The 26,686-nt window shown below is 40.7% G+C and overlaps 1 protein-coding gene across 1 annotated transcript in view; it reads right to left on the minus strand.

Moving 5' to 3' along the window:
• Window positions 1–26,686, minus strand: part of ARB2A (ARB2 cotranscriptional regulator A) — a 449,497-nt gene that overhangs the window by 272,019 nt on the left and 150,792 nt on the right. Inside the window, exon 7 of the mRNA XM_066602994.1 lies at window positions 11,991–12,212. Within this exon, the coding sequence (XP_066459091.1) occupies window positions 11,991–12,212 (222 nt within the window). The remainder of the gene's footprint in view (window positions 1–11,990; window positions 12,213–26,686) is intronic.

Raw genomic sequence — 26,686 nt, forward strand, 5'->3', positions numbered from 1 at the left:
TATAAAATGGTCATGGATCACCCACTATTCCAGAAAGCTCCAGTAAGTTTTAGCTGAAGACTTATCTCTGAAATTCTAAAATCTTCAAAATTCATCCATCTATTTGTACTAAAGAGGGTTTCCTTTGTGTGTTCATTCCGTATGAAAGCAACCAGATGTTTTTACCATCTGCAGCCTTTGTGAAAGGGGTTGGTGGTCTCCATCCAGTTTTCATAGGACAGGTGTGCACATAACAAAATCACCACCATAATGTGTACACAGTTTGGCAGTCAGCAGAGATGACAAAAAATGAGCTCTGCAGGGAAATGAAACAGCTCCCTCACCAGCAACATAGCAGAAATTCAGTGGATATTCCCCAATACACGTGCTATAAACTTTCATTATTACCTTCATTTACTTGAAATTTTTTTTTAGGGAAACAGAACCTTGCTCTATCTTTATGTCGTCTTACAATTTAGGACAAGTGTAATTAAAGAAGAATACCAACTTAGGCCGACTGCACACGGGCAATCTGGATTTCGCATGCATGAGCCCGCAGGGGAATCCGGCTCTGACCCTGGCCGGAAACCCTGCATACCTGTCGTATTTGTAGTGCGGACGATCGTGGGCGTACTCACCATCAGTCATGCACAGTACAGATTTTTTTTTTTTATATCTCGTTTTCCAGTGCAGTCGCTAGGCGATGATGTGGGTACCTGTGGCCAATTCAATCTCTTTTCTTTTTGAACAAAAACACTGCAGCCAGATGTTCCTTTACCTATCGACTGGAAATGGGTATAGGGGTTTCAATTTTAAAAAATCATTCACCCACATAAAAAGTATTAAAAGCCCTCCGTAAAAACTATACAAAAAGGGGCTTACATTGCAAAGACATCGCATGCTAAAGACCCAACTCCCAACTAGGAGTTACATCAGACATTCCAGGCAAGCAGATCCCAGCATACCACTGGCACTTTCCCATAATCCCTGGTGGCTTATCGCATCAGAGCTGCGAGATCCCACTAGTCCCATCCTGAGATCTCACACCTCTGACTGAAAATAGCCCTGTATATAATGTTTATATAGCACTTATGTAGCAAGCATTTATCGTTAAGGGTGTATTCACATGAATGATTTTCACGCACAAGTCCTGGCAGATTGCAAGAAGGATAGAACTTGCACGTGAAAGTAACCCAATAATATGAATGGGTTAATTCATGACAATTTTTCTCTTGGACAGAGGGTCTGAGATCGAAAAGTTGTAGCATATCCTATTTCTAGGCTATTCTTGTTCAAAAACCACCCATTATTTCCTATGGGAGCATGGAAAAAAAAAACAAAAACATTGCACTAGTATGCTATTTGATTTGCATGCAAGTGAGATGGTTTTTCTACCATTTCAACTATATAATATTCAGCATATTTCGTGCCACCCATATCTGCGCTCCTTATCCTGATCAGAATAGGCAAGGTTTGGGATGTCCGTAAGGGTCCCCTATTTGGTCATGTTGTTGTTCTATTTCCTTATTGACTGCTAATGGCCTTTATGGTTTTGTATTTGTCAATGAAAACTAATAAAGTCCTTGCGAAAAAAAAATGCTATGGAAAAAACACATGCCACTCATGACGCTTTGTTTAAAAAAAAAACGTTTTTAAAAATGCTGCAAAATTAGTGTGCATGTATGTAGGGGTCATTTACCTTCCAATGTGTCAAGCATATTCATCAATGCTATTTTCTGACATGTCAATTAGTGCAGCTGTTGCTTCCATTTAGGGGCGACTGTAATAGCATTATCAAAACTTGCACCATAGTCAACTCCATATCAATGCCGATTAATACTAGGGTAAGAATCTTTTGGTTTTAGATTTGATATACTAATTTCACTTTTAGCATTCAGTGTGGGTCAGCACCATCGGTTAAGTGGCTTCCAAGCTATAAACTATTGGGGGTCTCAATTCTTGACCATTCATCTCAATCTGAGGCTAGGAGAACATTTGTTTCCAATGCTGAAGACTGACTCTTCTCACATATTAGCACAAGTTGGCAAACATTTCTATTTTAGAGATTGTCAATGTCAAACAATCTACACACAGCAATTATTGACAGATCTGATTAGAATTAATCGGATTAACCCATTACTTGGCCTTCCTCGATAGTGCCCTCTTGGCCAAGGTCACTCAGTTTTGGAGGATGACCTGCTTTAGCCAAAAGATGCTGAGCAATATAATTTCCATTTTTAACAAGTGACTTTCTTTTGCATCTCCCGACGGGTACTTTTCAACAAACTTATCACAGAGTTATCTAGAGTGATTTTATTTTCTTCATGATGTTGTTCTTGCCATAAACTTATTTCTCTGACTTAGACAGTCCAGAAAAAAGTGTACTTATTATTTACTCACAAGAAATACAATAACTGTAACAAAAGCTCTTCATTTGACTGAATTTATAATTAGAGGTTTTAAAAATGATCAAAATGAATCATAGTTAGACGTTGGTAAAACAGGGCAAACATGGGGGCAACTTAGCCTTTGTCCAGTTTCACATGAGCGGATTATAGTCACATTTATTCACCCAAAATAAGGCCTCATGTCCACGGGGAAAAGAAGAATTAAAATCTGCAGCGGATTTTAACTCTTCTCCCGCACGCGGATCCGCACCCCATAGGGATGCATTGACCACCCGCGGGTAGATAAATACCCGCGGATGGTCAATAAAAGTGAATAAAAAAAAATATGGAGCATGAAAAAAAATGGACCATGCTCCATTTAGGTGCAGGTCTCCCGCAGGCTTCTATTGAAGCCTATGGAAGCCGTTTGGATCCACAGGAGACCTAAAATAAGAATAAACGTATCCGCAGCGGACCGTGCAGATCTTCTCTTCTTCATGGCCAGATCGTTTTTCTTCGGCCCGGCGGATGTGCCTGGCGCTGGCGTGCCGAGCACATCCACCGGCCGAAGAAAGAAGATCCGGCTGCGAAGAAGAGAAGTTTTGCACGGTCCGCTGCGGGTAAGTTTATTCTTATTTTCAGCCCTCATGTCCGTGGGGCAGGAGGGACCCGCTACGGATTCTCCATGGAGAATCCGTAGCGGGCCTGATTTTCCCCGTGGAAATGAGGCCTAAAGGATGAGTGTCCTGGAACGACTGTGTGTCTACTGACCCGAACTCACAGCACCTTTAGGCTGGGGTCACATGGGACCAAAATCCCGCAGAAATCTCGTGGAATGACGGCACAGAAATACAGCGAGATTTCCGCGGGATTAATGCAGCTTCAAAAACCGCGGCCATCTCTCCCCATAGAGAGGAGAGCAGCTGCCGTGGAAAAGGGGGAAAGAATGGACATGCTATGTCTTTGAATTCCACGCAGTGTGTCAATTTCAGTGCGGCTTGGACGCAACAGATCAGCCACAGCATGTTTGCAAATTTTTAGACTTTTGGAAATCTCGTCCACTTTACTGCTTTATCCCAGGATAAAAAGCCGCGGGGGTAGAATAGGGACCTATGATATTTTGCGTTTGGGTCAGTAGACCAGTGATTGGACACTTTCCCATATTAAGTTTTAGAAATGTAATTACTTTTTTTTTTTTTACTTATACTAGGTAAATCTTTCCAACTGTATACACAGTCATTTGGATATAGCTGCATATAAGAAAAACATATCCAAACTTTTTCTTCGGATATCTGTTCTTTTAAAAATGTTGCTGTAAACACTCAAAAAAGTCCAGACAAAAAAAGATATCAAACGGACATTCTGTCTACTGTCATACGTCTATCCTATAAAAGCCTATAGATACAATATATATTTTATAGAACATATCTCCCCCAAATGCATACTTCCAACTGCATGTAACATTATAGTGATGTGAACAGTGCCCAATAGTCCATAACTAATCATTCTGCATTATAGAGACTGTTGCATCAGTATAAAAAAGTCTCACTAAAATGATAATGCCGCTATATCTACAAGAACATGCACTATGTATTTTTTTCTTCTACGCGTCCAAAAGGTAAAAACCTACTCTTACAGCCCCCCAACTGGGGTGTTAGAATAGCTCAAAATAATGTAATGACTCTAAACCGATACTCAATAGCTAAAGCATTACTAAAGCCCTTCTAAACATCGTTGTGCCAAAATAACAGTCGAAAGCGAAAAGAACAAGGATATGAAAACAGCTTAACATAAAATCGCAAATAATCACCTGTGTGCAGAAATCTCCAAGGTCTGCGGGTAAATGTGACCAATTTTATTAGTGACTATTATATATTTTTGCTGTAAATCTGCTAAAGTGGAAGCACAGGGGGGGGGGAGAAAAAAATGTGGAGAAATGCCCAGTAAATGAAAGGTCAGAGTTGTGATTTCAGTCAGCTTCTCATGGCAAAGAAAAAGAAACTTTATGACTCAAGTTTATTGCTCAGATTAGCAGAGTTTTGAAAGCGCTGAACGAGAAAATAATTTAAATCTCCGAAATGTATCCTGTGGTCAATTACACTTAACTCCAACCACAGGCACATTAGTCAAACACACATTCTCCAACTTACAGGACTGAAAATCAATCAATCTAGCGGGGTGGGGTTGGGGGGGGGGGGGGGATAATATTAATAGTCACTTCATCCGGTTGTAACAGGAAGGTTAGTGTGGAAATGTGTTTTTTATTTGCTAAACATATATTTTTATTGCTTTTCGTTTCAGCAAACTAGGTTCAAATAATGATTCAATGATCCCTTTTTAGCTTTGCATCCTAAAACTCGAGGTGATAAAGCAGGCCGTTTATTCAAGGCTCAATAATGGTGTCGGAGCTCAGTTTCACTGATCCACTCTTCATACCAGATCGGCTACGAGCATTATTTTGCCCCGTTTTTTTTCCCATCCATCTTTTATGGTCCATGACTAGTTATGCTGAATATACTTGGAGTAAGACTTAATCCCTATGCTGCCTTAGGGTCTCACAGCACATTGCACTTTATTTTCTTTAAACAGTACTTATTTTACAGATGGCGGGATACCGGACTAGGAAAAAAAAAAAAAAAAGCTAAAAGTATGAAAAAATAAATAAAGTAACTGCGGAGAGAAAGGCGAGATGGGCAATCAGACAGTATGGAAGGAACAGGTGCAGGTATATGTACAATGTATCCGGGGAAGCATCAGCTCGTGGGGGGTAATGCACTAAACAGCAAAGGTGGAATTAGGCCTTTTGTAAGTGGCTCTCCCAGGTGCATTGAAATGCTGGTGGTATAGATCATTAATCCGCTGTAATTTTGCTTCATTGAATGAATGGCTGAATAGTGCGGCTGTGAAAATATAATTATATTTTGCTTAAGCATATAGCCAGGCCCTGAGATCATTTTGCACTTGCTGCTCATTATAACTGGCTGTCTGTGCTTTGTGCTGGATTTCTTTTGTCAAGATTAACAGACGAGCACAGTGTGAAGATGTGGTGAAGTAGTTCAGATGCTTTCAATAGAAGCACTGAAATCTTCTCTATCAGAGGGAGGAGAGCTTCTCTTTAGTCTGGGAGAAAAGACAAATAGTTATGTCAAACAACGAAACCATATAGTGTCAGACAAATTGCCCATGGAGTTGGCCACGTATATTAATCCTAAATGCCTGAGGATTAAGAAAGATAACACGTAGCCGTCGTATATATTCAGAATATACACGGGTTATGCTAAAATAATGACGGGCTCGGCGTAACCTGGAGTTCTCCAGTCATCGCTTCTAATTGGTGAGTTCATTAGGAAAGGCGTATTAGAAAATGAGAAGACCATGCATCCCACAAGGGACCAGATAAAACGAACGCAGAAAGTGAAGAGGTTTCGCGTACAGCGTTACAGAATGTGTCAGCGCCATATACGTAACGAAGAAATCTAATAAAACTAGAAGTCTGAAAGATATTACAAATACAACAGGTCACCCAGACTAAGCAGGTACAGTTTTCTCATCCATTTGGTTGTACTGTGAAATGTCCTATTGGACGTAACCTCGCCAATAAAATGTCACTGACCGCTATATACCGTATGGAATGCGTGCTTTATGTTACATGGGATCATATTTCACACTACCAAGTACATTTTAGGTATATTAGTAAGATGTAGAGACTGATTTTAAGTGGAGGTAATATGACAGAAATGTCAACATCTGCCCAAGCAACGAGGTTCTATTGATCAGGGGTTTCCATATTTTTGTCCACCCCCTGTATTGTATAGATCAGAGCAGAATAAAATAAATAGCACATCTCTCATGAAAACTTTTACAAGATGATTGAACAAAAAAAATGCAAGGCAAAAGTGAAGCTGGATTATTCGTACATTAATTGGCGCACAGCAACTGGAATGGCATGAAAAGATAGAGGAACTCTTCAAGTTTTTATTGCACCTTACAGATGTTCGATGTGGACGCTGTTTAGGACACTAGATGATATAAAACAATGCATCTCGCTGCGGTGGAAATCAATAACAAAGGATACATGAGGATGCGTCTGGACAGAACTGGACTACCGACTTGATAGCAGCAGCATCCACATCGAATATCTGTAAGGTGCATTAAAAACTTGAAGAGTTATTTTGTCTTTTCATGTCATTCTGGCTGTGGTAAATCAATTAATGTAGGGGTAAATCAGCTTTACTTTTGTACCATTCTTTTTCAATCACCCTGGATTCAAGTAAATTCAGCTAGCGGAATTTTTTTGTTTGCTTTTTAGGTTAAATCTGCCATATAGTTTCTGACAACCACTCATGTAACTGGAGCGTACTACCATCTCTAGTACATGGATCACTGTAGCTCATATGTAAATGCATAAGTCGCCATTTACTAGATTTCTGATATCTGAGTTTGGCCTGAACACAATACGGTGTGTCATTTATATTAACAAAAAAGGTTTTACATAATGACAATCAAAAATTAAACCTCACCCTTTAATAAGCAGGGGTTGTAAAATAGAACAAAAAAGTTAGAGTGGGGTCCTATTATAACCTGTTCAAACATAGAATAAGGACAAGAGGAACGAAAGAGAATAAAACTGAAAGAGAAAGAAAAATCGGGGGGCTGTGCACAACCACCGAGAACTGGATTACTTAGGTAACGTCCAAAAAATAAAGGTGCAAGAAAATTAATATATAAGGGACGTAACATGGCCACCACAGAGTCTATGTGAAAGAGACCTTTCACATGGGCGTAATTGTTCTGCCGGATGCAGCGCAGTTGCGAATTTTATCAAATAATGCAGATTTTGTAATTCATTTTGTATGTGAAAGGCATTCTGCCTAACATTTTGCTGAATTTCTTGTGCTTTTTTTCCTCAGAGTTAAACTGCAAAATTACATCTCCTATATGTTAGAAATCCGCAACAATTAATTCCACAGTAGCAGCCATTGTGAAAAACGCATGCAGATTTAAAACAAAGACACGTGGATTTTAAGTCCCATAGGATAACATGGAGCTAAAGAATTGTCCACGCAGATAAATTTCGGCCTGTGTGAAAGGTCCCTAAAGGTAGCCATACGAATTAGATGGCAACCAAATCCACCAATTTCAGTGGGATTAGCCGACTGTCTAATGTCTACGGGGGTCTAATAACTCTACCGGCAGCAGGTGTCGGAGGAGACAAGGATGGTGCTGGATTTCAACCTACTTGATCCTCCATTCTAGTAAAAGATAAACAGTTTTAATGATATAAAGAATAACATTTATTTTCTGAAACAAGAAGGACTTTAAGAACGAAAAAGTGAAGGCCTCATTAACATTAGTATAGGTCAGAGAGAGTTATGGCTTCCATGCTATAAAGTTTACAAAAACATTATCTAAAAGCCTGTTTTATTACACCATTTATGCCAGGAGGTTGTTCTAGAAATCCTACTTCATTTCTTACAGGTATTAATAGGGATCCTATAACAGTGAAAAGCATGAATAAATGGGTCACATGTAAAGTCACGATGTGCGTGCCCCTCGCTGTATTCTAACCCTAGAGGTTGGAGGTCTACAACAATCCCATGGTGCTAGCATTACAAAGGTGCAAAGGTTCCCCAGGCTGTAGCAGGACAAGGCAAGGGCAGGGTATCCTGATTATATCATAGGTGAGGATGGGGTTTCACACTCCACAGTCCTCATTTTTCCCTCATGAAAGCAAATATCGTGTCCCATAAAAAACAAGAACTGAAGAAGTAATTTTCTAATATCCTAACTCCAAATATGTGTATTTCGGAATTGTACCTAGGTCATTTATAAATACGACACCGAGTCATTGTAAAAAAACTATACAGAGCCTATATAGTCAAATAACGAGTGAATTCTTTGTTCGCACCCCAGATGTAACATTGGTGCATTACGCTCTTCTATAACCCGTTCCCAAATAAATGTGCTGAAATAAACTGATGTGATGTGTCTTAGACACATGGCAAGAACTGGGTGGTGGAACCTCAATAGGGTCAGAGGTGATACCTTTGTTACAGAGTCCAGATGTTGAACTTTTTCCATACCGCTAAATTGTGAAATGTGCTACTTCAAAAGATAAGAAACCTCTACAGTTATAGTGACTGTGTCCACAAAGTTTAACAACTGTATACAAAGTTCATTTACTGTATTTCTACACAATCGAACACTAGCTAACTTATACGTAAACTTAAAAGGTAATATCACATAAGGCTGCTAGGCATGGAGACATTTTTTCATTAACACACCTAATTATTGAGAATTAATCATTCAAATTACAGGTTAATTAGCCTATTAGTGGGTATTGGCCAACTTGTGGAGAATCCTGTTGCGGTATTTTGATCATAAAATGTACCACCTGATTAAAGTCAGTCGTTCGAATGAGTTTATCGATATAAGGCCATGGCAAATACAGATGAAAGCTGACAATTTATAGCCATTCACTCAACCTACATAAAACTTTCTGGAACAATGGGGCCTGCGTATCATGTGGCAGAAAGGCAATGTTTTGCAGTTAATTGGTGCAAGGTGCACACTGTGGCGGTCTGAGCCTGGATTTTAACCTTGATCTTTTTTTAAAACAGGTCTAAATGCATTTAATCGCTCTGCATTCAGAAAACTATTTCCACTGTACTCCAAATGAGGATGTGCTTCCTTCTTCACTACATAAAGTCATTAGAAATGGCTTATCATCATTTGCAATTCTCCATATTTTTCAAAATGTATATTGAAACGTACCCAGGTATTATTACTGACCAGCAGACAGCCGTCTGCCGAACCCTCACTATCTCCTCAGCTTTCTCGTAATCGCGCTCACATGGATCGACCATGTTTATTTCAATAAAATGAAGGAGATAAGCAGCTGCCAGACACCTCTGGCAGTCTTCCTCTCCTGAGGGAACAAATGATCGTGCATATTAAACTCTACCAAGGCTGAGGCTTTCCTTTCCATAAGGTTGATTGACCCAGCTAACAATCTAAGAAAAGTGGGGGCAGTCTGAGATTCAAAAAGTATTTAAGTTAACTTATCTATGAAGGTTACAAAAAATGTAAAAGTAAACTCTAAATGTAAAAAAGCTTGGCCTCCACAAGACAAATTGAGCTGTATACACAAAAAAGGTAAGCTAAATCTTGTTATTTGTATAGGGCCAATTTATTCCGCAGCACTTTCAGGTAATTTTATTTATTACGCCCCCACTAAGCTAGGTACCTCTTTTACTGACCTCGGAAGGATGGAAGACTTGAGCTGGCTACCTGAACCAAGCTGGAATTGAACCCGCAACCTTCAGGTCCTGAGTGAGAGCTTAGGACTGCATTTCGGCTGCCTTAGCACTCCACCCCATTTTAAATCCAGACTATTTAGACAGATTCTTCAGGGGGGGGGGGGGGGGGGTTGTTCCAAATGCATTGGAGAAATATTTTCTTTCTTTTTTTGCAAAACTGTAAATACCAGTTAAATTATCAATCTAAAACATTGTAACGTGTACAATTACAGAAATGAAGCATGCGAGCAAAAGCAAGACACCACTCCCTCTCTGACATCACTTCCTGCTTTGCACCTATTGGCTGCTCTGCCCACCCCTTGCCTGCACTCTGAACCTAATTCTAAGAGCTTACTGCTCCCTTCCAGCTACTTCTACTTTCTGGCCCAATTGCAGAGTGAAGCAGCTAAACTTTAGTCATATTGGATAGAATTGATCACAGTATTTTCTAAGTCAGTTTTGCTTCAGACAGTGTTGCTGTTATTTTTGCCACATTTATCAGAATTGCAGATTGTTTGATATATTTGGCACATCTTTAAATATAACACTCATGTCGAAAAAGATGCCTGGCGACTTTTTACTCTACCTTTCCTTCTGGATGAAGATTACACAAACATTTTGCAAATTTCTAAAAGGTCCCAATTCATGAAGGTAACACACATCTAGTCGCCAAGCTAACTACACTCCCTTTCTAAACTTTTTTTCTTTTCCTCCCCCCTTTAAAAAAATCATAACTCCTTCTTTTATCCATCGACGTCGCTGTATGAGGGCTTGTTTTTTGCGGGACGAGTTGTATTTTTCAATAGTGCTATTTAAAGTACCATATAATGTACTGAAAAACTTTTAAAAAATTCCAGGGTGGAGTAAAATGAAAAAAAAAACAAAAACGACATTCCACCATCTTTCAGTACGTCTTGTTTCTAAGGTGCACAAACTGCAACAAAAACAACGTGATAACTTTATTCTATGGGTCAGCGCAATTACTATGATACCAAACTTGTATAGTTTTTTTACTGTGCTACTTTTTTTTTTTTTTTCAAAGACATTTAATTTTTTTAAATTATTTTCTGCCGCCATCTTCTGCGCGCAATAACTTTTTTATTTTTCCGTCGACGTGGTTGAGCAAGGGCTCGTTTTTTGCGGGATGTCCTGTAGTTACCGTTAGTATGGAATACATACGACTTTTTGATCGCTTTTTATTGCATTTTTTCTGGGAGACAAAGTAACTGAAAAAGTGCATTTTTGTCGTTCTCTATTTTTTCTTTTCGGACGATGTTCACCATGTGGGGTAAATAATGCACTACGAGGATGGCTTGATAGGCGGTCTCTCAAGGCAGCCCTGGAGCCTTTCAGAAGGCCCCCAGCAGCCATGACACCTGCATGGCTCCCCCGATCTCACCGCGGAGGGATCGTACAGGACCCATGAACATCGTTCAGGGAATTTAAATGCTGCTGTCAGAATTGACCGCGGCATTTAAAGGGTTAATAGCCGCGATCGGCCGTACGGCCAATGGCAGCTATTGCCCGCGGGTGTCAGCTGTAATAAACAGTTGATGCACTCGCTGTATGAAGAGGGGTCGCCCCGCAACCTCTCCTCATACATACCCCGATGCTCCAGGACGTAAATGTACGTCCTGGAGCGGGAAGGGGTTAAAGTGATGACAGCTTAAAATAAAAAAGTCTCACATTTTTAAGCGCTAAAGCTTCGTGCCAAAATATGTGACTTTTTTATGCCAGAAAACTGAAACAAGTGTTCAATAAAGTCTCTCCAATGTCCCATGACATGTCAGAGGTTAGCAAGAGTCTGGACGATATGACTCCCAGCAGCTCAAACTGTAATTATCGAATACAAAAATTATCCCTTTTTGGTGATGGATATTAAATAATATTGAGAAAACCCAAGCAAGGAAAAATCCTTGCTTTGCTGTCAAATTTCTACAAAACTGCATATTTCAGGAGTGTGCAGAAGTTCCTGTATACTAACCAATAAGCAAGTTTCAATTCCTATTGCGTTCTACATTTTTTGAGCATCACCTTGCAATATTAAACACCAGAAATCCATCAGAATAGAGCTTAGTTGCAATACCATACTGTACACAGACGAAGGTGTCGCAGTGCCTGGTCAAAGGTGAAGGGCTCTAGGGTGCCACAAAACTTTCCTTCTAGTAATCAGTGGCAATCCCAGCAGTGATTACATATTGATGGCATATCCGACTGATATGCAAGTAATTACTTTTTTATACAGAAACACTTTGCTGAAGTTATTAGGCTCCATGAAAGGTATAGCAAAGAGGAAAATCCCTGCAAAATGAACCAGATGACTTACTCTTATGTACAGTTGCATAGTCTCCTTTTCTTTTTGGGGGTTCCTGTATTTTTCATAAAAGTCTCTCCGTTTCTTGTTATCTTTTAGGATCCTTTCTTTTCGCTCCCTCTTCTCTGCAGGCTCATCAGAGCTGTCTGGAGACTGTTGCTGTGCCAGAGGTTTGCTTTTCTCTACTTCAATGTAGTTTTCGTTTGGATTCAGGACAATTACTGCAAAGCCCTCCTGTAATGAAATGAAAAAGTAGGATACATAAGGTATGTGATATCCGCCAACTGTGCTTCAGTCTAACGTATCTAACTATAAATCCAATGTGACAACTGCACTATCCATGCACTGCTAGCTGGGTGAGAGCACATGTGCAAGCATTTGACTGCAGAATAGAGTTTTCAATCTACAACATTGTATGTTTGGTATAGAAATATATTTCCCAAGATTATTAGTAACACTTCAATGTGTCAGTATGGCATACTCTTTCATGACTTCCCCCTCAGGACACACACAACTCCTAATAATTCCCTATATACATGGGAACAGACCACCTTCACCTGGGTAGGATAGGAACTGATGGAATCTTATTATTGCATTGTTAAGGTCCTTTTACATGGGCTGATTATTATCAGTCTTCATCATTCCTCCGAACGCCCATTCTCCCAACAATTGAGCCATGTAAAGGGACCAATGATCAGCCAACGAACGAGTGAATGGTCAGCTGATCATTCAGTTTTAGTAAGCATTAAAAAAGTGGTTGCAAAAAATACAGTGCAAGGCGGTAGTATGTGTAGGCATGGTTAAGTATGGCCGGATTTTACCGTAGGACACCACCAAGGCTGAAAAACATGAGGACATTGAAAATATGCTAGATCACGTTGCTCAGATGTTTCAAAGGTTCTGTAAATAGTGACTCGCTTCTGTGGTGCAGTTAGTAGTGAGAAGAAGAAGTGGTAGCAAGTAGGCAATTAAGGGACAGAGCAGACTGGCTAGTACCTGAAAACATTGTGGTATACACCACTGAAGAGTACAGTCCATGGCACAAAGCAGAGTGCCTTCTCAAGCCAAAGAGTCTACCTAATAAATTAGGTGGTGCGCTAAGAAGCAAAAGATCTGCATACAGAGCATTTACCCACAGGTCCAAGTGAACCTGAGCTGAAGTACTACATAACGGTTTGTAATCTGCCATCTGGAAATGTTCAGAAGTTGACAGTAATTTATGAGTTAGTACCATGAAATAAAAGCATCCTGGTTCATGGAAACCAATTGGTCTTCTTTTTTAATGGTTACAACCTGTGCAATTGCAGGTATCCGCTGGGAGACTTTCCTGCATGTCTTTATGCAGAAAAAACCCAAAAAACAATAGTCTAATGGGAAAAAACTGATGTTGGTTTTTCATAAGTGTGTTCCTTTAAATGGTTATTATTGTAAGGCAGCAGTGAGTCTGGCGAGTCGAGAGCTGTTTTTGGTGGTGTATTTGAGTTATGAGTGAGACATGGAGAGACAGGAGGAACAGAGCTCCCTGCATCTGAAGGATGGACCAGAGAAGTTACTTTGAAATGGAAACACCATTGTTGAGAGAGGCAGAATAAAGAAAGAATTCTGGAGCTGATATGTAGAGTGAAGTTGTAAGCCATTCAAGAGCCGGTTCCACTCGATTCCTCGCTGCTTGCCACCCATGTTCTACCAGTTGCTATCAAACTGTGGCGTTGGATGGTTTATTAACGTTTTACAGCATGATGTGCAGTTGCAAAGAGTGTTGGCCATTATCCCGTCTAGCCGAGTGGCCGGGAATTTTTCTTTAGCCATGCAAGCCAAGAAGACACAGCAATCTGGCCAAACTATGCTCACATTCCAGCATTGTGGAAGGTAGAATCTACATCACACCTAAAGAATGTCAAGGAGGACTTGGACGAAACTTTATCACCAGAGCTAGCGGTAGGCAAATCCTGTCAAACCCCAAATGGCTCGTTTGTCCCAAATGAAGTCAAAGCTGAGGTTGCTCTGTTTCGTTCGGCAGCATTGAGAGACTGTGCATTACAGAGGCGATGGCTAAATGTACTTGAACGGTGGTCATACAGGGCAGAAACCAAATGTTGTCTTGCAATCCGAAGGTACAGTAACAGACTCTGCAAGATAGGGGGGATTGCAAAAAGAGCAACACTCATATTCTGCTACAGTATATAATGCTGAGCAACCTATGGAAATTAGTTTACCGCAGCACAGTTAATACAAGAGTGACAACCTATATAAGCTTTCCTTTACTCAGTTTAGCAGTATGTGTATAGCATCTAGTATGCTATAGAGCAGATAACCAATCATCAGGGGACACATACAAACACTTTGGTCCTTGATGCTGGATCTTCGGATAGTCATTAATAAAACGGCTTTCTTTTAAGTAATAACATCTGGTGATAAAGTGCATCTGGCTATTTCATTCCTACATCTTTAATAATCGTGTATGCACATAGGGAGTCAGAAACGGGCGGAACGCAGCAGAATCAATATTCCTCAGAGCTGTAGTCATGTGACATCTATTATAGAAGACATAAATAATCAGAATCCTTACTGCATGTGAAAATTGCTTCTCCAGCACAACTCATGAAAGGTGTCACCCGCAGGGACCTGCTCTTCCTTGTAGTTTGTTTAAACAACAACATGAAGCGTTCTCGAGAGGACTCTGCCTATCTGTAACAGTGTCATCGGAGAGTGGAGGAGAACTCATTAAAATGCATCAATGGAAAATCCCATGTAAATAGCAAATAACGGATTTCTGTGTCATGGGTTTTTGTGAAAGCAGTGCACATTCTAATTTCTTAGTTACACACAAGGTTTAGAGGAAGCTGCTTTATTCACTTTAACTTTGCTAATCAATAAACATTCATTAGAAACCTAAGTAGCTGTAAACAATGGAGTTTTGCATCGCTACACATTTGAATTAAAGGGGTATTCCAGTTTCAACAAATAAGTGTTATAGTTTGGATAATGAAAAGTTATGTAATTATCCATATTTGGTACTTTTCTGTATAAAGTCTTTTTTTGGTTTCAAGGAACTCTGCTTGCTGTCAATTTATAGAAACCTTACTTTGGATAAAAATCTGTCCTAAACAGGGGATGGACACACCAATGTCCAATTCTTCACAATGATACCTGTGTTTCCATCACATGACCAGAAGGAATTCTTATCCCCTGGAAGTGATATAAGGTTTCTATTAACATGGAAGCAAACAAAGGACCTGGGAAAACCATGAGGCAGTGATTTCTGTAAATCGCATTTTTTTCAATAGGGTTTGACAGCTAAGACCCCATTTACACTGATTGAGTGATTTTTGAGTGATCATCTAACAGTTTGAGTGACAGTTTTGAGCGATCATTTTTGCAAAGTCTATAGTAGCTAAGTAGTTACTAAAGAGCTATGCAGGTGGAGAGGGACACTGCAGCTATTGAATACAGCTGTTTTGCATAAGCAAACAGCTGCATTGTTCTCTGCACTTACAGCTCGCTTCCCGCTGTGAACAACCAGCAGGACACAAGCTGAAAGAATCTTATCAGCACTGCCGACTATGATAACACCCTGCATAGCTGATAAGAGTTCATTGCTCAATTCTAGAAAACTATTCTTTAGCTGTCAATGCATTTAGACTCAACAGTTATCGCTCAAAAGACAGCTTTGTGCGAGAATCTTTGTGTCTAATTGGGCCTTTATACATAGCAGTTGAGAAAGGGATCTATCACCTCATTCTTGGGATAGCAGCAGTCCTAGTAATTGGGACTAAAAAACACTTCCAATTTAATGACATGTCTAATTTACGCGCTATAAAAGTATATAAATGGAAAATAAAATTAAAAAGTACCTTTAAATTATCTCTTTAACTCAATTTTTCCAATTGATCTGATATTGAGCATGGAGAGAATGGTACAGCTTATGAGAAAACCATTCCACATCCAAAGAGTGTATCTATATTATCTAGCATTCATCTACTCTGTTCGAATTAAAGAACAACTCCAGTAGGCTGACAGAAAATAGCTAAAAACTAAAGTAAAAGGTATAAAAAAGAGTAAGTCATCACAAGTGTTCAGTTCTTCTCTTCCTTCACTGGGATCATATTATTATTAACATCCAACCCATGAACAATATTTAGTGTATAACAGATCTATGATGACTATATAGACTTTTCTCCTGATGATTAATCACTACTATGTAAAGTTTTTCATGGACCATAAAAATTAAATTATATGGTTTTTACAAGGCTTTAACTATAGATTTTCACCATGATCAGCCAACATAACCACTCGCAGTTATTCACACAACAAATCATACTGCAACTAATGGAATATGTGGTGCTATACCTTCCTTCACGGATCCCTCAATCAAGAAATCTCATAAAAAGCGCTCATTTCATTGGGGTTCCAAAATAGGCAGCGCCAAAAGCGGTCAACATCCACTATTATAAAAGCTTTAATTGCAAGGGTGACCAATATAAGCTCCAAGGAGGTGATGCTCACTAGGAATCCACCTCATGACCACAGCATTATAAAGTAATTTTGTCAACTATTGAGCTACATAATACTAGCTTACGGAAATTGGAAAAAGAGTTTGTATGGTTTCTGGAAAAGTTGTGGCAGCGTAATATCCCAGAGTAGGAGGTTTGGATCACGATGGCTACAATGTCATAACTCCCACCTGGGTACATCACCGTGAAAGGTTGGGGACTGATGGTACAGGCTGGCTGCTGCTCCCTGGTGTGATGTTGTGGTGTAGTGGTTCCCTTGAGAAGAGACTCCAAAGAATCAGGCACTTTAACTTAAAACTCATATTTATTCTACATTTTGGGTGATGCAAAGGGTCAGCACCCTGTTTTATTTCAGTCAACAATGCCCATTTTAAAGGTGGTGGCTCACAGCACTATAACCTTTCTTCCTGCTCCCATACTACTGATCTGGATTTTTCACCAGGGCCCTGGGATACCTTCAGCCAGTACGTTTGCCCCTTTTTATCCTTCAATCATCCTATCCAGGAAACAAATGGTCAGGACCTGCAATGTTACATTCCTTAAGCCAGCTATTTGTTCAACTGTCACTACACCTGCTATCTCTCTTCAGAAGTTTCCAGAACTTTATGATTTATATAACTTTAGCTCCTCTCATCAGTTTGATGCTGATTGGTTGGGAAAGGAGCTGCGTCATTAGGCTTTTCCATACCCTACTAAACTAAATTCTATAGTCTTCGAACCACCAACTTCAAACCTATATTGAACAATAAAATTGAAACTCATACAGCATATGAAGTGACCACTTTGGGATTTCACACAAGTGGGAGGGAATGTTACAAAATAATACAATACTTACCTGGTAAATCCCCTGCTGATACAGTGCAGCTGCTCAGGTCCTCTCCACCAATTTCTATTTACAGGACTGTAGTGGTGATGTACCTGTATACACATTTGATTGCTGCAGCCTGTCCTATGCCTATGCTTTGCCCGTCCCAAAACAGAGCATCACCAGTGAGGAAATGGTGACATGGCAGGTCAAGTGATACACCGCCAACAAGGAGAATGGGCACATTTACTAGATTCTAAGTATTTTACAAAGTTTATGTGGGCAGCACAAGGGATGATTAGAATAATAAAAAAAGTTGGACTACCCATAAAAGAACTCTTCAAATTCTGAATGCACTTGACAGATGTTCGATATGGGCACCAGTGGTGACATGGCAAATGTCAGATTGGTAGTCTAATTCTGCCCAGATACGTCCTGGCATATCCTCAGTTTCAATGCCCCCGCAGCAGAGATGAGTTGTTCTAGGTTGTCTAGCGCCACCAACGGTGCCCACATCCAACATCTGTAAGGTGCATTAAAAACCTGAAAAGTTCTTCTATCTTTTCATGTTATTCTAGATTTTGTATGTCAATTCATGAATGAATAAATCAGCTTCACTTTTGCACCATTCGTTTTAAATCCCCCTGAATTATGGCACAAAGCCACATTCCACAACATACCCCCACAGTTGAGCTCCCTAATTCTGCACTACATTCTAGTTTTTCCTACACCAGATTACTCAACAGAGCCTGGTATAAAGATTTCCCATGAGCAGGTATTGAACAATCAGGGACTACCGGGAGTTTTCAGCTTCACAGCCTGTAGGATTCTGAATGTAGCGGTGGATAAGATGTGCTATAATACAGACTGTAACTCATAAATTATCTTACCATTAGCCTGTCTTTTTGACAAAAAAGTGTATTTTCAGTATATTTAGATTCCATGAAAAATTAAAACAGACAAACACAAAATGTAAAACTTCAAAATGAGGAAATTTATCATCTGGTCTCTGGTCATTACCAAACTCATTTGTCCGGTTTTGCATGACACAATGTCAATTCTTTTTTTATCTACGGTTTACGAAATAAAACATTCCGATTTCAGATCGCTGCAGTAGAAAATCAATTTAACACTGTTCCTTTTCAATTGGATTTTAAACAGTATAGAGGTCTCGCTGTGAAAAGTAAATAGAGAAGTAGTAACGATTTCCTGTGATTATTTACACTGCACGTTATTGGCACACAAATATTTTATAACAGCCATCGGACGTCTCGCGGTGCGGCTGCTGGTTTTTGTCTGAGGCAGAAGAAACCATCTATGAAACCAAAGCAGCTCTCTCTCAATATGATCTCACGTCTGCTAAAAGCAACTATGGTCTAAGCTTTTTTTCTTCCTCCCTACAAAGCATAAAATCTCAGGAGGAGATTGTAAAATCTCCGCTAAAATTTCTTTGGCAGTCCTTAACAGAGTCATGAATACTTTCTGTGAACGAAGTCACAAAAAAAAAAAAAAAAAAGCTTGACAAGTTTTCATTTCTCAGAAATGTCTCCTTTTACTGCGCTTTACAAGAAATATGACTGCAAAGAAATTCCCAACACCCTTTAAAATTAGTTTAAGTCCTTTTTCTTTTGGACTCGTATTTCACTATATTATACTGCAGTAATGTGCCTATGTATACCTATAAAAAGGAGTTTTAAGCTAATTATGGACCCCCTACAAATGGATTCCTGCATGTGATAAAAGACAGATCAAATGTTGACGAAAAGTCAGCACTTGTAGAGCTCATATAAGCTGCAGTATGGGCCCGGTGGGATTGAACTATCAGATGGATAACCAAGAGGTTCTAAATCAACAATAAAAAGGGCTGGATCAAAGCAGTTTAAAGCGTCTGTCCAGTTATGACCTCAAGAATGATAAGTCAGAACTAATAGGGGGTAATTTCCTGCCGTTTATTTTACCCAGGACTTGGTCCTTAACGGGGTTCTTTTGGTGGCTCCGTTCCATTAAAGGGGTTCTGTCTTCTTCCTGCATCTACTCCTTGCTGATTTTCTCCTGGCTCCTGCAGTCCCCCGGGTCACGTCACCTCTAGCTGGACGATTCTTCTTCTTCTGGTGACGAAGCTTCCATTCTCGGCAGTCTCCTTCCTTCAGGTCAATGTACGCTACATCACTAGTGACGTAGTGTTCACTGCCTAGCAGGGATTACCGAGCTATTGCCAAGACTGTGTATGCGCGCAGTCCCACGACCGTAGTATATGAATACTCGCCGCAAGATAGCGAGCATGCACAGTCTTGGCGATAGCTCAGCATTCCATGCTAGGCAGTGAACGCTACGACACTAGTGACGCAACATACACCGATCTGCCTGAAGGAGACTGCCAAGAATTGACGCTCCAAAACAGAAGGAAGAGTATCCATCTGGCTTGCGGTGAGGTGACCCGGGATACTGCAGGAGCCAGGAGAAGATCAGGGAGGAGAAGATGCGGTAAGAAAGACTGCCTGGGGAGGAATAAGTAAGTGTTGACTTTTTTTTTTTTATTTCTAATGAAAAAAAACACTTTAAGGTAGAACTGTGATCTGTGGCTACAGTTAATCCATAGAGTGCATCTGAGGTAGTCTGAGATGTACTTCCTGTCTCATCATTGGTCAAGAAGGCTGCTCTCCTGTTCCTGCAACTTTGTCTCCTCTAATTGGTTGCGGTTTATAACACACGTCTATCACATACTCCACAAGACCTCTGAACGTGTCCTATGGTATCTGGAACCAAGATGTTGGCAACAGATCCTTTAAGTCCTGTAAGTTCTGAGGAGGAGACTCTATTGCTCAGACTTGTACTTCCAGCACATTGCACAGATGCTGGATCAGATTGAGAGCTTTAGAATTCAGAAGTTAAGTTAAAGTCGCATTGAATTCTTTGTCATGTTCCTCAAACCAGTACGGCACAATTTTTGCAGTTTGGGAGGATGCATTATTTTGCTGAAAGAGGCCATTGACATTAGGGAATATTGTTGCCATGAAGGAATGTACTTGGTCTGCAACAATGATTAGCTAGTTGGTATGTGTGAAAGTGATATCCACATGAATACCAGGACCCAGCAGCAGATCCCAGATCACAATGTCTCCACTGACTTGCCTTTTTCCCATAATGTATCCTTGTGTCATCTCTTCTACAGGTAAACCGTACAAACTTACCTAGCTATCCAAATGCTGTTAAAAAATGTGAATCATCAGATTAGGCCATGTTTTGCCATTACTCCAGGTTCCAGCTCTGATGCATAGGTGTCCATTAGAGGTGCTTCTGTCAGTGCATAAGGGCACGGTGACTGGTCTGTCGCTGTATAGAAAGCTGGTATGTACCATGTCTTCTTATATCTATCATAATCAGCATTTTTTCCGCAATTTATTCTACAGCAGCCCTTCTGTAGAGTCAGACCAGACAACCCAGCCTTCACTCCCTATGTGCATCCATCAGCCTTGGACCACTTTTGATTCCTGCAATATCATCTACATTTTGGAAACAGACCAGAATACCTGCCATTTTGGAAAGGATTAGACCCAGTCGCTCAGATCCTTACACTTGTCCATTTTTCCTGCTTTTAATACATCGACTGGTCACTTGCTGCCTAATATATCCCACTCCTCAAGAAGGGCATTGTCACAACGTAATCAATGTTATTCCCTCCACATGTTTGCGGTTTTAATGTTATAGCTGATCGGTGTATATACTGGCTTTTGAACTTCCAAAAATATGAGTTTCAGAGATTGAACCACTTAGTTATCCTCTTAAATGGTATCCCCAGAGCAACGATGGAGAAACATCTGTAAAGATTTGTGATTGCCACCATGGTCTGTTTGCTATATTACATGTATTTGTTGCATAAGGCACTTTATGACATTCTTCATAATGTGTGACTTTGTATTGAGACTATGAGTATACTGTACTGGGTTTTATTTTCTGTATGGCATGAAGCACTTTTTTATATTGAGTGAAATGCTACTGATAGCTTATAGAAGTGTGATTTAGTATATTTGTGCAATACTTAGCATTTGTCTTTTGCTTTTTATGTATATATGTTCATTTTTTAATGATTGTAAAGGCCCTCTATGCTGAACTACATTATGGAGCTCAAAGATGAGGGAACGGAGGATCCAAGGAGCGACTTTTTATACTCATTGGGTCCCCCATTCCAGCGTTTTGTTCAGCAGAAAGCTGTGCATGCATAGAGCATGACTTTTTACAAGGCTTTGTGCGCAGACTCTCCCTTTAATCCCTATTGGAAAGCGTGCGCACATAGCCTTGTGTAAAAAGTCACGTAGAAAGCACGCTGATTTCTCAAGGGCACCGAGTTGGAGTGAGGGATGTGGCGAGTATAAATAAAAAAAAGCTGCTCCCCAGACACCCCCCTCGCCCTCCCATCACTTCACCTTTGAGCTCCATAACATAAGTTTAATGGGGCTCAAACATGATGACAAAGGCCCTTTAATGTTCACATGACGTTAATGAAAGTTTATTCATATTATATATTATTGGTAGTTGCAGCCTGTTATTTTAAAGATTTGGTGCTTTGTTAGCCTGATATTATGGTAATAGAGCCCGCATTTGGAGGTTGAGCTTATATGAGTTAGGGTACACTTACACAGGCCAACTGTTGGATGTTTAAGGGTCCAACAGCCGTCCCAATGCTCATTGCTCCTGTGCCTTTAAACAAAAGTGACAATCACTTAGTGAATGGAAGTGGAGCGTGCTGAAGATCTCTGCCCGACATTCAGAGTAAACAGACACACATTCATAGTCGCTTGGTTTTTAGGTGAGCTAACAACCGAGAGACTTCAACAACTGAGCGATTTTCGCTCACCTGTCCTGTCATGTCCCGTATTTACACTGGTCAACAGTTGCCTGTAAATCAGTCTTTTGAGCATTCGCCCGGGCAACATGTAAAAGTACCCCCTACAGTTCTTCAGTTTCTCAAACAAGTACTCAAAGTTCTCATCATATTGTAATTCAACACCAAACATCTACGACAGCCCATGAAATTATGAGAGCTGTGCCTTTTGAGAGTGCTGTGGTTTTATTACCTGTTCTTGTACTTTTCACATAGAAACTCTTTGCTTTATCTGTTTAGAAAGCCTTGGTATATGAAAGGCCAAAGTGATTCAGAGATCATTTGCCAGATTTGGAGTCGGGAGACAATATTTACCCAAAAGAAATTAGGAAAAATAGCTTTATGGGGTCTTCTGCCTTCCTCTACATCAACACTGCAGGATAACAGAACTGTATAGACTTAAGTCTTTTTTTTAAGACTTACACACTATTTTTACCTTATAGCACAAGCAACAAATACCCACATAAAATGTTAAAAAGTAAATGTTTACTAAGCTTACCAACCGCGTCTATAAAAAGTCTATAGCGGTCAACAGGCCTACTTACTGCTATTATGCCTATATGCTAGACAACTCAATAGTGTACAGCATTCTTTCCTGAAATCCATAGAATAATGCCCTATACATGCCGTGGATGAATCAGAATGTCCTATGACCGCTAAGCTGAGCCCTTAGCAACCAATCAGGAGCTCGGAAGGCAAACTTAGCTGTGAAGACAAGCAGCTAAGCCCTTTATATTTGGCCAATTTTCTGAAGACGTGACCTGGGATGGAAATGAAAGAAAAATGCCAGTGGCCTGTGTTTTGTGTACATTTTGGCAACTGTTCTCAATGCAACATTTTCAAGCCAAGCTGCATCTTAGTTCCCTCCATGAATTCCACCGCTACAAGAATCCTTCCTTTGCTGCCAATCCCACATTGTCCTAGCAAATTCCCATCTTCAAACACTTGCAGAAGAAGAAAAAAAATAATCAAGCAAAGAAAATATGGCACAAAACGTTTTTAAAGGACCACCTGTTGTCTATTATTTTTGCATAGCACTTACTCATAAATCATAACACAAGGTAATTAATCAAGCTGTCAAGTAGAGGGTCATAGGTTGTGTCACTGTGTCAGGAGGTTAGGCCCGGGCTGATGGAGGTCAGGGTCACACTGCATTCCTCATTATCAAGTTTGGATGAGAGACCGGCTCAAGCAAACAAAAGTGAAAGCAGATGGACAAGTGAGTGGATTGAAAGAAGAGAGGGGGGGAAAATGAATACGAAAAATTTTGCAGACAAAAAGCAAAGCGAAGAACGTGTCAGCTGCCTTCAAAGAAAGGGGTGAATAGAAGGGGAATACATTGACATGGGCTCAAAAGACATCACATACGATAGGGAAAATATGGTTCTTGCTATGCAAATAACAAGAGACAGGAAAATTTGCTAGTCTGATTTGCGAGGGGGGTAAAGTAATACAAGAAATTGCTGTCATTTACTCAGTTTTCAGGCAGAATGAAGCACTTTTATAGAAAACAGCTAAATACGGCCTCTTTTAACTTAACACTATTTGATTTTATTTGTGTGATGAATAGGCTTTACAACAATCTCAAGTAATTCGCCTGACAGTAAAACCCCGTCGTTGGGAAGCGGCAATGTATTTTTATTTATAAAACGAATCACAGTAAAATCACAGGGATTTTATCTTTCACATATACAGATGTAGCAGAGGGAAACTTTTAACAGACAGGCAACTTTGTCATTTGGCAACTGTGATTAAATGATGGGATTTCTGGAGCTTTGCACAAGGCTACAGGTACATTACGGGATATGGAGCTGGAAATCCAGCTCTCGTACATCTGTATGTAAATGTTACTAATGCCGTTTTTGCACTAAACATATCCTAGTCCTTTCATATATTGTACAGTTATTGTAAATTCAAGGGCTGTGAAGTCTAAATGAGTTTTTGGTGAGTCAAAGTTCGTAAAAATGTAACAACTGCAGCTTTAAAATAAAAAATATGACATAATACACAATATATTAAGCATTATGTTACCATTTTATGTTACCATTTTACTACTAATTAATATATTTATGAAGGAGTCAGTGTGTGGCATAACAGACTAGTCAAAGTCGGACTCAGAAGTTTAGCTTACCGACTGCACAGCCCTGGTAAATACCTTTGGCATATATAAAACTTGAGGGGTTTCAGGCTATCAGATATTCTGGATTATTGACAAGTAGAGATGAGTGAGTACTATAGATGAGCGAGTATACTAGCTAAAGGCAATTGCTCGAATGAGCATTGTCTTTAGCGAGTACCTCCCCCGCTCGAGACGGAAGGTTCGGGTGCCGGCAGCGGGCACGGAGCTACGGGGCGGAACGGAGGGGAGATCTCTCTCTCCCTCTCTCCCGCCCGCAGACAGCTGCTACTCACCAATCCCCCGCGCCGGCACCCAAACCTTCCATCTCGAGCGGGGGAGATACTCGCTAAAGGCAATGCTCGCTCGAGCAATTGCCTTTAGTGAGTATACTCGCTCATCTCTAGCGAGCACGCTCGGTTAAGGAAATTACTCGAGCGAGCATTGGCATTTTCGAGGAACAGCCTACTCGTCTGAAAAGATTCGGGGGGCATCAGGGGAGAGCGGGGTGAAACGGGGGGTGGGGGTGTAGATCTGCGCACCTTTGTGCATCAAAGGCCCCATAGAAGTCTATGCGAGTTGCTCAACTATACAAAAGGATGCGTGAAACACTATGCAAAACCACAGGGAAAAGAACACATCTGGACTTAATTAGGCTAAATAGCCTTTTAATTCATGGAAAAGGTGTGTGACATGCATGTGAACTAGCCCTGCTTGCGCAAAAACTACAGTAATATGACAGCAATACATGCGCAAATCTACCTCATCCAACCTTGTTCAAAGCCCAAATACTTTGTGCTGCTGCGAAAGTTTTTGTGCAGACACTTCTGCAAAGGGGCCCTTAGAATATAACATTATGTCCGTATTCCCCGTGAGCTAGAACTTGTAGTAAAAGCGGTTCTGGAGGATCCGTGTTCTCAATGTATTATGGAGTTAGCCAGCGAGTAAGGCCGCCTGCACACGAGCGTTCCGGATTCCGCTAGCGGATTTTCACGCGCGTATGGTACCTAAATGTGCTTGCGGATAGGTGCGGATGCGTGAAAAATCACGCGCGGATATACGCGGATGTGTTTTGGAAAAAAAAGCGCAGAAAAACCAGCAGACACCCCTTATTGTAAACCCAACCCCTAGAGAACTGCCCATTCCTTGGAAAACAGCTTAAAAACCAACACCCAGACTCCGTTTTGTCCCTCTTGCTTGTGCGAGCACCGTTAAATTATTCTGGCAACATGCTTTCACCCGGTGAGCAGATGTCTTTGTGGGCATGGTTGATCCATGTAATTTTTTTCGGGCGCTTCTCCAGCGTGACTTTATTTCAGTCACTGCAAAAAAATTCACAAGAGGAATTCATTACTACAGATTTTGCATTCTTACATCCTGCATTGGCAAGAAATACTACCTATCTCCCTCTACAAATTTGCCTGTGAAGCTCTGCTGTGTGTTGGGACGCCTCCTACCATGCCTACTTCCTGTAGTCATAGCAACCAGTGACTCCATCTGCAGCTGCACTGCGGATGTACCCGCCGAAAAAACGCACCCATTCACTTGTATTGGAGGCTTCGCGCGCAGAATCAGACCCAAATTAGAACAGGTCGCAGATTTTTTCACGCGCGTGAAAAAACGCGATACAAATCCGTCCGTCTGGGGACAACTGCGGATCCTCATAAGAGTATATTGGCTGCGGTCTGGGGCAGATAATGTGCCTAAAATAACGCGCTGGAAATTCCGTTCGTGTGCAGGCACCCTAATACTAAATTTTCCTTGCAGTGGCCGATTCATGGGAAGTATATGGCTAACCGCAACTTGTCCAAGTAACAAAAGCCGACCACAAGGGGTTTCTAAGGTTTCAATATAAAAAAGGTTTTCTCTAAAGATGAGCGAGCACCAAAATGCTCGGGTGCTCGTTACTCGGGACGAAATTTTCGCAATGCTCGAGGGTTCGTTTCGAGTAACGAACTCCATTGAAGTCAATGGGCGACCCGAGCATTTTTGTATATTGCCGATGCTCGCTAAGGTTTCCATTTGTGAAAATCTGGGCAATTCAAGAAAGTGATGGGAACGACACAGAAACGGATAGGGCAGGCGAGGGGCTACATGTTGGGCTGCATCTCAAGTTCCCAGGTCCCACTAATAAGCCACAATAGCGGCAAGAGTGGCCCCCCCCCTCCCAACAATTTTTACTTCTGAAAAGCCCTCATTAGCAATGCATACCTTAGCTAAGCACCACACTACCTCCAACAAAGCACAATCACTGCCTGCATGACACTCCGCTGCCACTTCTCCTGGGTTACATGCTGCCCAAACCCCCCCCCCCAGCACACACCAAATTCTCCCTGCGCAGCCTTCAGCTGCCCTCATGCCACACCACCCTCATGTCTATTTATAAGTGCG

Source organism: Eleutherodactylus coqui, chromosome 5, assembly GCF_035609145.1.
Source record: "Eleutherodactylus coqui strain aEleCoq1 chromosome 5, aEleCoq1.hap1, whole genome shotgun sequence".
Taxonomy (NCBI): domain Eukaryota; kingdom Metazoa; phylum Chordata; class Amphibia; order Anura; family Eleutherodactylidae; genus Eleutherodactylus; species Eleutherodactylus coqui.